Source organism: Halichoerus grypus, chromosome 11 (genome assembly GCF_964656455.1).
Source record: "Halichoerus grypus chromosome 11, mHalGry1.hap1.1, whole genome shotgun sequence".
NCBI classification, from domain to species: domain Eukaryota; kingdom Metazoa; phylum Chordata; class Mammalia; order Carnivora; family Phocidae; genus Halichoerus; species Halichoerus grypus.
Window position 1 is genome coordinate 101,394,541 of NC_135722.1, and position 12,979 is coordinate 101,407,519.

Sequence of the window (12,979 nt, forward strand, 5' to 3'; positions counted from 1 at the left end):
GGATCTAATGATTTTCTGGATTTCCAAATGTTTGGTCAGTTCTTGCTGTTTTGCCAGTGATTGGCCTCTATTCCAAATCCCTGCTTTCTGTTAATCATTCGTTCGTTCGTTCGTTCATTCATTCATTCATTCAACAGATACTCCATGCATGCCTACCTGCTAATCTGCCAGGCACTGTTAGTGGCGTGTGATGACTCTTGGCTTTACATTGTCATTACTTCTGATGGGTTACGTATATACGTATTTTTCACATGGAGCAAGAAAAAGGACAGAGTGTCTTATTTCCTTCTTTCTAGAAAGGACCTTCTGATTCCTTGTGACCTTTTGCTGGATGGTGCTGCATCTTAACTCTTTGTTCTTGTCTCAGAGGTAGCCCCAAGCGAATCAGATCAGATGTTAGGAGAAGTGGATGCCCTGTCTGTTGAACTGAAGCATTACATTCAGGAAGATAACTGGAGGTTTGAGCAGGAGGTCGAGGAGTGGGAAGAAGAGCAGTCTTGCAAAATCCCTCAGATGGAATCCTCCACGAGCTCGGCATCCCAGGATTTCTCTCCATCCCCAGGTACCCCGGGGCGGGGGGGCACACCAGCACGCCTACGGTCCGGTAGCCTCCCCCCTGCCCTCCCTCAGCCAGCCGCGGCGCCTCAGCTGAGTGAGGGGGGCCGCAGGGCACGATGTGCGCTTCAGGTGTAGCTGGCATCGCAGCATCGACGGGATAGCTTGTGGCTTTCGGATGTCTCTTCTGATGAGCAGAAGTGGCGTCGGCAAGACCAGCTCCCTGTCCTTTCCGTCTGTTAGTTTTCACGGTTTCCCAGGTCGTAGGAGAAGCTATGATAGGATGAGTAAGTAGACTCTATGAAAACTGTTCTCCAAAGACGATCTTCCTAACAGAAGGCCGTTTGTAGGAAGTCTGAAGAAATTGGACAAAGCGGGAGCACATTAAACTTGCTGGAACCATCAGTGGGTTCCTGCTGAAGCAGACGTGTCTTCGAGTCACTCATTTCTACGGGACGTTTGCATAGATTCTGTTTTAAGAGTTTGTTAGAAGTGTTGTAGATGAAACTTTGTGTCTGTCTTGCTTGCCTTTGACAGAGTGTTCTAGACGTTGTTTATCATCAGACGCTAATCCCTTTGTACCATTCCTTATCAGAGCCTTCAGCAACCGCCTTGCACGGGGTCCGCTGCTTGGCGTCGGAGCACGCGGTGATTGTCAAGGAGCAGACGGCGCAGGCCATCGCCAACAGCGCGCACGCCTACGAGAGGAGCGGCGTGGAGGCGGCGCTGAGCGAGGTGACAGAGCCAGGCAGTGACGCCAGTTTCTCACCTTTCCGTGATTCTGTGTCTCTGCTGCATTTAACTGGTCCCTCTTTCTTTCTCCTGTTTTTTCTTACTCTTTCTCTCCATTCTGCTGCCGCAGCTTAAAGAAGCTGAACCCAGGAAGCCCATGCCCCCGGAAACAAACCTTGCAGAGCATTCAGAGCAGGCCCCGAAGGCGAAGGACGCAGAGTCTGCCGCCCCGCCTAATTCTGAGGCCTCTGAAGTCGAGATTCCCAGTGTGGGAAGGATTCTGGTTAGATCTGATGCAGATGGATATGATGAGGAGGTACACAGATGAGTGCAGGATTCAGCTGTCTCCGGTCTTCTCTTTCCTTCCCATGTGACCCAATATACTTGTCGAGGGTGTCTGGCAATAGTTAATATTGGAACAAATAAGGAACAAGAGGGCCTATCTGGTTTTGACCTTAGTTACCATTTTGTAAAAGATTGCCTTTTTCCCACCGTATGCTGCCCCCCCCCCCCGGTGTCTGTCTACCCAGGCGGATCCTGCTGGAGGCACCTTAGAGTCTAGGTGGCTCAGAAAGGTAGCACTTAGTTCCTCTCTTGGTATTATGAGCAACAACAACAACAACAAAAGTGCCTTTTAAATAAGGAGCCTTTGTCTTTGGTAATATTAGTCCATTGTTTTCCCTCCAAATCTAAAATTTTCAGTTGTCTGGTGAGCAAAACAAATGTGAATTGAAGTTGTTTTTAATTCTCAAGCTTCCGGAAGAAGCTGTGGGATCCCAAGTTACTCATGGTCGGTCCCCCTTACAGTTGGCACCGCACATCACAGTCACGAATCCTGTCCCTCAGGGTTCTGTTCCTTGCTGTGGGATATTTTTTTTTTTCCAAATCATTGAACGGTTTTGATTTTATAAAATCATATTTGTATACCGCCTAATTTCCAGACTGTTAAATGTACTGATCGTTTTAGTAAAACTCTAGAATACTTGTGTCCTAGGATGTACAGCCAAATTACAGAACTCCAATGGGGTTCTCACCATGGACACTTCCCCTGGGAGAGCTGTCATTTAACTTGATTCTTTAGCAGTGCCGTTTGTAAATATTCTCAGATGCCCCTCTTTACTTATCTGCTAAATTAGAGTATGTAGGAACAGCTCTTCTTGGGCAAGGTCTGGCCAGGGTGCACAGGGACGGGGCTGTGGCTGTGCGTGGGGGCAGGTGTGTGAATCTGAGCTGGCAGCAGATGCCGGCCACGGGCACACGGCCACTCTTGCTTTCAGCAGCCCACTCGCCTTCCTTCCGTTCAGTCTTCTTTTGAACTTTTCTTCTCTCCTTTTTCTTTCTGTGTTTTGTGCCTTCCTGTGGTAGGTGATGCTGAGCCCCGCCATGCAAGGGGTCATCCTGGCCATAGCTAAAGCCCGCCAGACCTTTGACCGAGATGGGTCTGAAGCAGGGCTGATTAAGGTATCTCTTTTTAAAAATCTAATCCTTATACCACAGGTAATATAGTAATGGGGACATAATTTTATTAGATGGTTAAAAAAAAAAGGGGGGGGGATGAAGAATGTTTCTCCTTAAAGTAACACCTAAAACTATTTCCGTTCAAACTGCTGGGCGGGACAGGCCCTCCCACGATACCGACCGCACCTCCCCTCGGGGCTAACTCAGCATTGGCGAGCTATGCCCAGCTATGTTAGGCCTGGCCTGGAGGGCTGGCTGTTGTCCTTAGGAAATCTCTATTAATAAAGCTGGGAAGGAGACATCGCCTTTATAGTTTGGGAGCCATAATACAAGAAAGTAGGCCATGCTTTTTAAGCTACCTGAATAAAATTTAAGGTACTTGCATAAATTGCATTTATGTGCATTTAAAAAATGCAGGTCCTTGGGACTCAAGGATACTAATTAAAACTAAATATTTGTTTTTCTTAGAGCCTTATGAGAAAAACGAATTTCTCACAAGGGCAGTACGTCTTAGGCGCCACAGGAGTTCTGTCCCTTATGAAATGCAAACAACGTAGGGATTCCGTGGTTTCCTCTGTAATTCCCCGATATGAGTTTCTTAGAAGCCTCCTCGGAGTTAAGAGAACCTCTCTAGCCCGTAGGCGTCAGGTTCTGGGAGCAGAACCCCCAGCGCGCCCCGTTCGGACCGTCAGTCTTGTTCTTACCAGGCATTCCATGAAGAATACTCCAGGCTCCACCGGCTTGCCAAAGAGACGCCCGCTTCGCACAGCGACCCTCGGCTCCAGCACGTGCTGGTCTACTTTTTCCAAAATGAAGCGCCCAAAAGGGTAGTAGAACGGACCCTCCTGGAACAGTTTGCAGATAAAAATCTTAGCTATGATGAAAGGTGAGACAGGAATGCTCAGGCGCATCGCCCGCTGCTTCTGGGTCGGGCCCAGGGACCTCCCCTGATGGGAAAGCGGTTCCTTGGACCTCTCACTGCTTTCTGACCCTTGTCCCCCACAGATCCATCAGCATCATGAAGGTGGCTCAAGCTAAACTGAAGGAGATTGGTCCAGATGACATGAATATGGAAGAGTACAAGGTGAAGTCTTTTCCTTAAGTCTACAAAACAAAAACATTAATACTTTAAAAAAAATTTTTTATTGTTGTGTTAATCACCATACATTACATCATTAGTTTTTGATGTAGTGTTCCATGATGCATTGTTTGTGCATAACACCCAGTGCTCCATGCAGAACGTGCCCTCTTTAATACCCATCACCAGGCTAACCCATCCTCCCACCCCCCTCCCCTCTAGAACCCTCAATTTGTTTCTCAGAGTCCATCGTCTCTCATGGTTTGTCCCCCCCTTCATTCTTCCCCTCCTGCTATCTTCTTAACATATATTGCATTATTAAAAACATTAATTCTTAAGGCCAAACTAACAGTTTTGCGTTATCACAGACTGACCTCCCCCTGCCCCACCCCCCAAATAAATAATTGGGTGAGAAGAGATAAATGATCTTTTCTGACCGTCAGGATAACCAGTTTCTTTGTTTCATTCTTCTATTAGAATAAATGAACACTTTATTTCCTTTTAATACCTACTTTGGCCTTGTACCTAGGCAATCAAATTCTTGATTCATGGTTTTGGTTTGTTTGAAAATAATATTGTTTTCAAATAATTCTATATTTGAAATGAAATCTCTGTGCATTAAAATGCATATTTAACTACAAATTTCCAAAAAAAGCATTGTGTTAGAAGTAACACAGTGCTCTGTGACCCCTGGGTGTGCCCACAGCACCTGCCGAGCTGAGTGCTGTTCTGGGTGATTGGAACAGCCTTGTCCTTCCATGTTCCCTGCACGTGCACGGTTTTGTGAGACCTTGACAGTCATCTGTTTAAACCAGAGCTGCATGACTTTGACAGGGGTGTTGGAAATTAAGATGATACATTCTAAAGCTCACGTGAAATAAATATTTCTGTTCCTCAGTGGAAGTAACAGGTTACTGAAAATTAAGGTCAGGAGTGGACTTTGATCGTAAATGGTGAATACATCATTATTGAAAAGCTTTTGTGTTTGTGGTTTTTGTGCTTGATAAGCATTTGTATGGAGCGTACAACTGACCGCAGTGGGAACTATAGAAATAGTTTATGGTGACCATAATCGCTAATGGCATTCATTCCTTTTCAGAAGTGGCACGAAGATTATAGTCTGTTTCGAAAGGTGTCTGTGTATCTCCTCACAGGCCTGGAACTCTACCAGAAAGGAAAGTATGTGGGCCTTTTCTGTCTCTTGGATTATTGGTCAGGGCACTGTTAACTCCTGATGCCCAGCCGGGAATACTGACAGCCGTAGCCGTGCACCTCCCCCCCGCCGTCCCCACACACCAGGGCGCCTCTGCATTTCCCACTGTTTCACGAAGCATCGCACGTGGTTTTTCATCCTTCATGTAGTGATAGATATGGTGATAAAGATATGTAACAGCCAGATTTTCCATGTGATAAGTGAAGATGAACCCAGGAAATAAATTTTAGAGTTGTGATGGACCTTAGTAAGCACGCAGTCCCCTTCTTTGGTTTAGGGTTGAGGAAAACGGAAGCGCAGGGAAGTTTCATGATTCGCTTTGGGTTCCTTGACCAGTTTGCAAAAGAGCTGAGAGTGGCCTCCGTCTTTGGCCCTCAGGCTTTTCCCAGCGCACCACACTGCTTCGGTCCTCAGGACCTTTCCATAATTGCAGCCTTGCAAACGTTTGTACTGGGGCACAGAGAGGTCAAAGCCCTCAATTGATCTACCGTTTTCTCAGGTACCAAGAGGCACTCTCCTACCTGGTCTATGCCTACCAGAGCAATGCCGCTCTGCTGATGAAGGGGCCCCGCCGTGGGGTGAAGGAATCGGTCATCGCTTTGTACCGAAGAAAATGCCTTCTGGTGTGTACTCTTTGTAGAGCTTTATGATTTGTATTAGTTTATTGTCTTCACCTCTGTTCCTTGAAGCCACAAAGAAATATAGCTTAAAAAACAGAATAATCTTCAATAGGTTTTAAGATTTTTCTAAACCCTTAAGAGTAGTTGTACATTGAAACAAATGATTTTAAGTTACTTAGATGAGTATCATTCTTCTTCGACCCCTGACAGAAGTTAGGATGAGAATCAATTACCCCTTTGCCTTTGTGTATACTTGCATATCTCTACTGGGTCGTGAGTTCTTGAGCACGGACACTTTTCCTCTTCCGCTGTTTTCTCTGTGCCTGGCACCTCGTAAGCATGCAACAGATACGTGTTGAAGGAATGCAGTGTTTTTTTCTGTGTTCTGTGCAGTGTTCCCTGCTAAGCTAGTAGATGAGAATTTTAGCGACTCTGGAGAGACTCCAGTGTTTTTTTCTTTTTTTAAATGGTATAAACCGTAAGTATTGGTCCTGCTGTTCTGTTAATATCACTGTCGTACAACACTGAAGGTCTAGCCTGGCCTCCTTTGCATTTGGCAGTCACGGGGAATGACAGACCCCTGTCCCCTCGGCCTGTCCGCGGGTTTATACAGCTGCTTGTCCTTCGGGAAACTGCAGAGAGCTGGCTTGCCCTCAGCCCGTGAGCCTCCCAGCAGGATTGCCGTCCTGGGAAGAGTCCAGCCAGCATTTCTGCCACTGCCTTTGCTAATACCAAATGGAGGAGGTTAAGTCATGACATATATTTGCCTCAAAAGCTTCATTTTCAGATGTATCCCTTGATTTCTGTATCAGTTATAGGGTGTGGCAGGGCATTTTGAAGCTGAAAAGAGGGCCTTGTAGGTTTGATGGATCTGAATTTTATTATGCTTTAAATCACCAAGTACAGATTACATTCTGAACGTCCTGCTCATCTTCCACCGGTCGGTGGTAATGGTGACTTATGGCTCTTCCCATCACTGGCTCGCAACCCCCCGTGTGTGTGAGAGTCACTCGGGAGCTTTCACACTGAGGCGACTCCTCCCCAGACTGTCAGACCAGAGGCTCTGGGGAGGGGCCTGGGCATCAGCGTATCTTCTGCAGGTGATTCCGATGCTCAGTGGAGACTGAGAGCCATTGAATAAGGCTTTCGGTAGAAGCAAGTGGTAGGCAAGACCTTGACTTGTAAGTTTAGGGAAGTGGGTCACAGACTTTGCTGCATCAGAATCACCTTTGGGAGCTTTTTCACAAAAATCCCAGTGCCCCAGTCACCTGCATACCAATCAAATCAGCATGTCTCGGGTGGGGCATCAGTAGTTTGTAAAGTTTCCCAGGCTACATGGGAAATTTGGGGAACCACTTGTCTAGGCTCTTCTAAAATAGGTATTTATCTTTTTCAGACTGTTTTTTTTCCCCCCGCTCTGCTTTTTACCTGTAGGAGCTGAATGCCAAAGCAGCTTCTCTCTTTGAAACAAACGATGACCACTCTGTAACTGAGGGCATTAATGTGATGAATGAGTTGATCATTCCCTGCATTCACCTTATCATTAATAATGACATCTCCAAGGATGACCTCCATGCCATCGAGATCATGAGAAACCATTGGTGCTCTTACCTTGGGCAAGATATCGCTGGTATGTTGTTGGCACTTTGCAATATCTACAGCTCTTCAGACTTTAGAAATGACAGTGTTTTCACTCTATAGCACTGGTTATCCAACCTTTTTAAAGGCTTACTGAAGCATATAAGTGAGTGGATCTGCTCTACTGAAACAAGGGATAGGATCCTGGCCCTCTGTCCCTCTCAGCCTCCCCTTCCCTCCTCTCCGGCTGCTGAAGCACCCACAGAGAGAGCCTGCAAGCCCTGTCTGACAAAACTACTCCTCTCCGGGAATGTCAGACTTGCCTTACCTTTTCATCTGTCAAAATCTGAACTCTGTAGCTTAGAAATCAAAGTCTGTTTATGATGTTTGATTACCTGGTGGTGCCATAGCTAAATTTTCCCATGACTTGAAGTTGCAAGACAGAACACCTCTTATTAACTGTGATGCCCTCACGATTCATAAAATGGTAAATGGAATTGCCTAGCTTGTCCAAAGGATTTTGAAGAGGGAGCCTAAAACTAGTCATTTTTAGGTGAATTCTGGTAGCCTTAGAAAGTTGGTATATGTTCTAATATGAAGCCTCTTTGTTAGTTTCTCACTGATGTAAAGATATTGTATCGACTTGTTAAAGTATTCATGTTTATAATATTAATGGAAAATCCTATACTTAATAGTTACGAATTTCCTTTTAATGTCTTCGTTTTCCTGTAGACTACGTGTGATGTATAGTTGTACTTACAATGCCATGCGTACACACTCGTGTGTTTTGATCCTAGAAAGGAAATAGCACCATTATATTTATGGCATAGAGTATCTTATCCACTTTCTCAAGTTTTAAAAGGATGATAGATTAGAAGGCCTGTCAGTGAAATGAATATTTAATGTTATCCTGCCACACATCACATGGTTTAAAGCAGGGACCTAACGTTTTGGTTTATTTGGCAAGGAGTCTTTGCTCCTGGTTTGGGCCGAAGGAATCATGATTTGTTGTTAGCTGGTCAGCCCAGTGCCTTGACCTTTGAGGTTGGGGAATGAATGGCTCTATGGAAGGCCTTCCCGTTACAGTTGCAGACTTCACTGGTTTTTACTCAGAACTGTTTAGCTGTGTATGTAACCATCCATTTTCCCTCCACAGAAAATCTACAGCTGTGCTTAGGAGAGTTTCTACCCAGGCTTCTGGATCCTTCTGCAGAAATCATTGTCCTGAAGGAGCCTCCGACCATTCGGCCCAATTCTCCCTATGACCTTTGTAGCCGATTTGCAGCTGTCATGGAGTCAATTCAGGGGGTTTCCACTGTGACAGTGAAATAAGCCCCCACACGGTCAAGGCCCCGTTTGGCCTGCGGCCGCCTGCCTGTTGTACAGTCTGTTGTCACAGTGTTTCCCCTGGGGGAAGGGGTTAGGTGGGAAAGTAAGATTCAGATCCAGACCCCAACCATGCTAAAGAAGGACTGAAAATAAAATTGCACTTTTTAGGTACAGAATCAGAAAAGCAATTTCGCTAAAAAAGACAAGAACCGTTGTGTATTAAGCTATTGAATTATGTCAGAAGACCTGAAATGCCCCTTGTACCTGCAAGAGTGCTTGGGCTTTGGTAGGCCTCTTACCGCTTTTAAAATTATCCTTCAGGCATAGGTATTTTTGACAGTGGAATAGAAGGGTGATCCATCAGAACCTGAGCCAGATGAACAGCTACTAGTTATTTTATCAAATACAGGTGACATTTAAAAGTTCTTAACTGCAAGAGATGAGACATCTAAACCTCTGCCGGTCTCTTGACAGGAGATGACAATGGGTTGCTGATGAACTGCCACCCTTTTACATGTGGGTAGAAATGTAAGGGCACGTGGCAGCAAGATGCTGCAAAGTCAAAAGAAAGCTGCCTATCCTCTCTTCTCTCTCTCTCTCTCTTATTTTATATTTTTAAATAAACCAGAAAAACCTCACACTCAGTCCTGTGTGAAAGAAAGCAAAGCACTAAGGACCGCAGACGGAACGGCATTGTGAAACGTGATCGAGACAGGATAGCGTTGTGAGAGTTGTTCACCATTTCAGTAAAATCTTCTAGCATCCGGAAATTGTCAACAACAGATGTCTAAGGCTGCTGCTGGCCCGAAAGAACATTTGGATGCCCCTCCCCCCCTTTTTTTTTTGCTTTGGAAAGAGAAGGGCTGTGGCTTTTGTAAAAAGAAAAAAATCTATCTATATATATGTATATGTAGAGAGAGAAATATCCCCTGTTGACCATTTTTAAAAGGCTCCAGATTGGATATTGTGTTTTAACCAAATTTTAACATGAATGAGGGAATAGTGGGCGGGAAGAAAATTGATACAACTATGCAGATTTTATAAATGTGCAATAAAAGTATTTGTTGTACCTTTGGTGTGCGGTAAGGCGTTCATTTAAACACATATTTTCTGGGAATAGGTGGACTCAGTAAGCATTTGTCATGTTTCAGTTACGGTGACTATCATAACATAATAAAAAAAATTATAAAAAAATAGTAAGAAAAAAGCAGATGAAAGGTTTGGAACCTTGTTGGGGGAGAAGTGATTCTTGAGCAGCACCTAGTGGAGACTGGTGTCTTCCATCCCATTTGCTAGTTGCACTGCATCTAAGTATACCTACTTTGTAATTTGTAGAATTTTCTGTTTTTTAATTTTATTTATTTACGTGACACAGGGAGAGCACAAGCAGGAAAGCGGGAGGCAGAGGGAGAGGGAGAAGCAGGCTCCCTGTAGGGGCTCCATCCCAGGACGCTGGGATCATGACCTGAATTGAAGGCAGACACTTAGAGCCACCCCTGTAATTTGTAGAATTTAGAAGGGGAAAAAATTACTCTCTTAAGACGGACTTTCTTACATTTTGACTAAATTAGTGGTAGACCCATCTTTTACAGAATTTCAGAAGTGCTTTTGTGTTTCAAAGCTCACTGCAGAGGTAATTGTTTCATGGGAAATTGATCAGTTTTCTTGCCATTGATTTGCTGTACTGCTTAAGCTTCCGAGTACCACCATTTGCAGTTCCCTTTTTAATCTCTGGCATTATTGAGTACTGTGCACAGTTACATTATTTCACTTAACGTAACAGCCCTGGGATGATGGTGGGGACTGGTTTGTCCAAGGTCCTAGATGTTTGAAGTAGTGGAGCCAGGATGCTAACTCTCGGTAGTTTCTCTGCATAGCCTTTTAACAACTGCTCAGCTGCCTTTTGGTAGTTTTGCAAAATCTTTTGCTTTCTGCCTTTCCACATTTGTCACTTCCTGGTCAGCTGTTGGGGATCTATAGTTGACCAAGAAAGGAACAGATGGACATTTGTATGTGTGGCGTTGGGTACTTTGATTTGGATTCACTCAAGTCACCAGGTGGAGTACTGAGAAATCATTTCTTTGTCCTCACATTTGCTGGCTGCTTTAGGTACAGCCTCGTTTCTTAAGGAGTCCACAAACTGCCTCAGGCTAAGCATGGTTTTCGTGTGTTTAAAGGATTGTGAAAAAGGAGGATGAGGGTGGGGGGTGGGAGGCTGGGCCGGGGGTGGTGGTGGTGGGGGAAGAAACCTACGTGACTCAACCTAAAATGTTTCAAGGGTTTGGTCAGGGCACTTGACCTCAGCATAAATTCCCTTGACACTGGGTTTAGACTTTCTGTAGTTTGCTGGAATCGCCACCTGCTTCTGTTTGGATTTGTTAGCTCCTTTAAGAACTCTAAGCCATATAAACTCATTTTTACCCTACCTGCTTCAAGAAAGAAGTGGGAAGTAGACACATAACAACAGTTTAGATAATGAATGAACCGGAGGCAAGGCCTGAATGAAGACTGATGGAGCAGAGCTGGGATAGAAGGGGCGATTCACTGTAGCTTAGTTTAGCCATTTTCATTGCTTGTTACTGTTCTTTCTTTGTATGACTGTACCTTACAATTTATTCTGCTAATTGTCATTTGAACTCTTTCCAGTTTTTGGCTACTACCCATAATGCTGCTAGGAGCATTCATGTGCGTGCGTTTCGATGCTCATGCGAATGCATTTCTGTTGGCGTGGAACTGTGAGCGGGATTGCTGGGTCACGGGGATAGAGGGCTGTGTTTTTACTAGGCCCAATGCATTTATACCAACTGAACCAGCCCCCCCCCCCCCCCGGGGCAGTTCATGAGCGCCAGTTGCCCCGTATCCTTGTCAAGATTTGGTTTTGTCAGTATTTTTAATCTTAGCCATTATGGCTGATGCGTGATACTGTTTTAATTTGGACTTGCCCACTAACGTCGTGGAGCATCTCTTCATATGCTTATTGGCTTGGGCTATTCTCTTTTGTGAAATACCTACTTAAGTCTTTTGCCGACTCTTTTGTTGGATTTACTGTCCTGCTATGTATTGATATGTAAGGGTTTTAAAAAATAGCCGGTTACAGAAACTTTTTTGGTTATAGGCATTGCATAGATCTTCTCGCCCTCTGGCTTTTCGCTCCTGATGGCTTGATGAAAACAATTTTTTAATGTTAATGTAGTCTAATTGACTCGTTCTTTTCCTTCACGGGTAGTGCTTATTGTGCCCTGTTGAGGAGATCATTATCCAAGGTCAAGAAGACATTCTGTGTAATCTCCCAGAAGCTTTGCTTTTTGACCCTTCCTGTGGAGCTGATGGACCCAGCACCATTTACTGTCTTTTTCCCAGTGCTGTTCCTTTGGCATTAATCGAGTGTCTATGTAGGGGTCTACTTCTGGGCCCTTTTGTTTGTTCCATGAGTATGTTTGTCTACTCTTACCAATATCACACTGTCTTAATTCGTGTAGCTTTATCAGTCTTGATTTCCAGTACAATAAATCTGTCCAGTTTTGAACGTCCTCAAGATCCTCTTGTCTAGGGGCGCCTGGGTGGCTCAGTTGGTTAAGCGACTGCCTTCGGCTCAGGTCATGATCCTGGAGTCCCGGGATCGAGTCCCTCATCGGGCTCCCTGCTCGGCAGTGAGTCTGCTTCTCCCTCTGACCCTCCCCCCTCTCATGTGCTCTCTCTATCTCATTCTCTCTCTCAAATAAAATCTTAAAAAAAAAAAAGATCATCTTGTCTATTCTTAATCTTTTGTATTGTCCTATAAATTTTGGAATCAGTTCATCAGTTTCACACACAGATTTCTGGGGATTTTGATTAGGTTTACAGTGACTATAGATAATTTGGAGAGAATTGACATCTTCTAATTTAGGAACACAATATAGCCTGTTTATGTAGGTTTTCTTTAATTTCTTTACAAAATTCTTCCATATCGTTCATAAATCGATTCCTAGATCTTCAATGTTTTTCAAGCTATTGTAAATGTTGTCATTTTTGGAATTACATTTTTAATTGTTTCTTGCTGGTATCTAGAAAAATGTGCTCACTTCAGCAGCACATACACTAAAATTGGAACAATACAGAGAAGAATATCATGGCCCCTGCACAAGGATGAGACAAATTTGAGAAAGAAATCGATGTTTTTATATCAACTCTGTATCCAATGACATTGATAAGTTCACTTACTAATTCTAATAGTTGATCAGTAGTTTTTAAAATTTTCTCTGTGCATAATTATGTTATCTGTGAATGATGACTTTTAGTTCTTTATTGCAAGTCCTTGCAACATTTATTTTTTGTGCCTGATCACACTCGAGGGCCTCTGATACAATGCTGAATAGAAGAGGTGATGGTGGGCATCTTTGTCCCCTAATATCAGGGAGGAAAGTTTTCAATATTTCA

The 12,979-nt window shown here is 44.2% G+C and overlaps 1 protein-coding gene and 1 non-coding gene across 7 annotated transcripts in view; both read left to right on the forward strand.

Annotated features, from left to right (window-relative positions):
• Nucleotides 1–9,637, forward strand: part of USP28 (ubiquitin specific peptidase 28) — a 56,754-nt gene extending 47,117 nt beyond the window's left edge. For 4 of the 6 annotated variants that reach the window (XM_036088162.2, XM_036088164.2, XM_078058975.1 and 1 more), the window contains 10 exons: nt 368–562; nt 1,151–1,290; nt 1,418–1,603; nt 2,653–2,748; nt 3,453–3,631; nt 3,751–3,829; nt 4,923–5,002; nt 5,536–5,659; nt 7,091–7,286; nt 8,391–9,637. In XM_036088162.2, coding sequence (XP_035944055.2) covers nt 368–562; nt 1,151–1,290; nt 1,418–1,603; nt 2,653–2,748; nt 3,453–3,631; nt 3,751–3,829; nt 4,923–5,002; nt 5,536–5,659; nt 7,091–7,286; nt 8,391–8,566 — 1,451 coding nt within the window. In that variant the 3' untranslated portion in view covers nt 8,567–9,637. The remainder of the gene's footprint in view (nt 1–367; nt 563–1,150; nt 1,291–1,417; nt 1,604–2,652; nt 2,749–3,452; nt 3,632–3,750; nt 3,830–4,922; nt 5,003–5,535; nt 5,660–7,090; nt 7,287–8,390) is intronic. The other 2 variants (XM_036088167.2, XM_036088168.2) reach the window with 1 other exon arrangement.
• A 2,979-nt stretch (nt 9,638–12,616) lies between these two features.
• Nucleotides 12,617–12,723, forward strand: LOC118533144 (U6 spliceosomal RNA). The gene has a single exon (XR_004916078.1). It is a non-coding gene; the product is annotated as a U6 spliceosomal RNA (small nuclear RNA).
• Nucleotides 12,724–12,979: the final 256 nt, after the last annotated feature.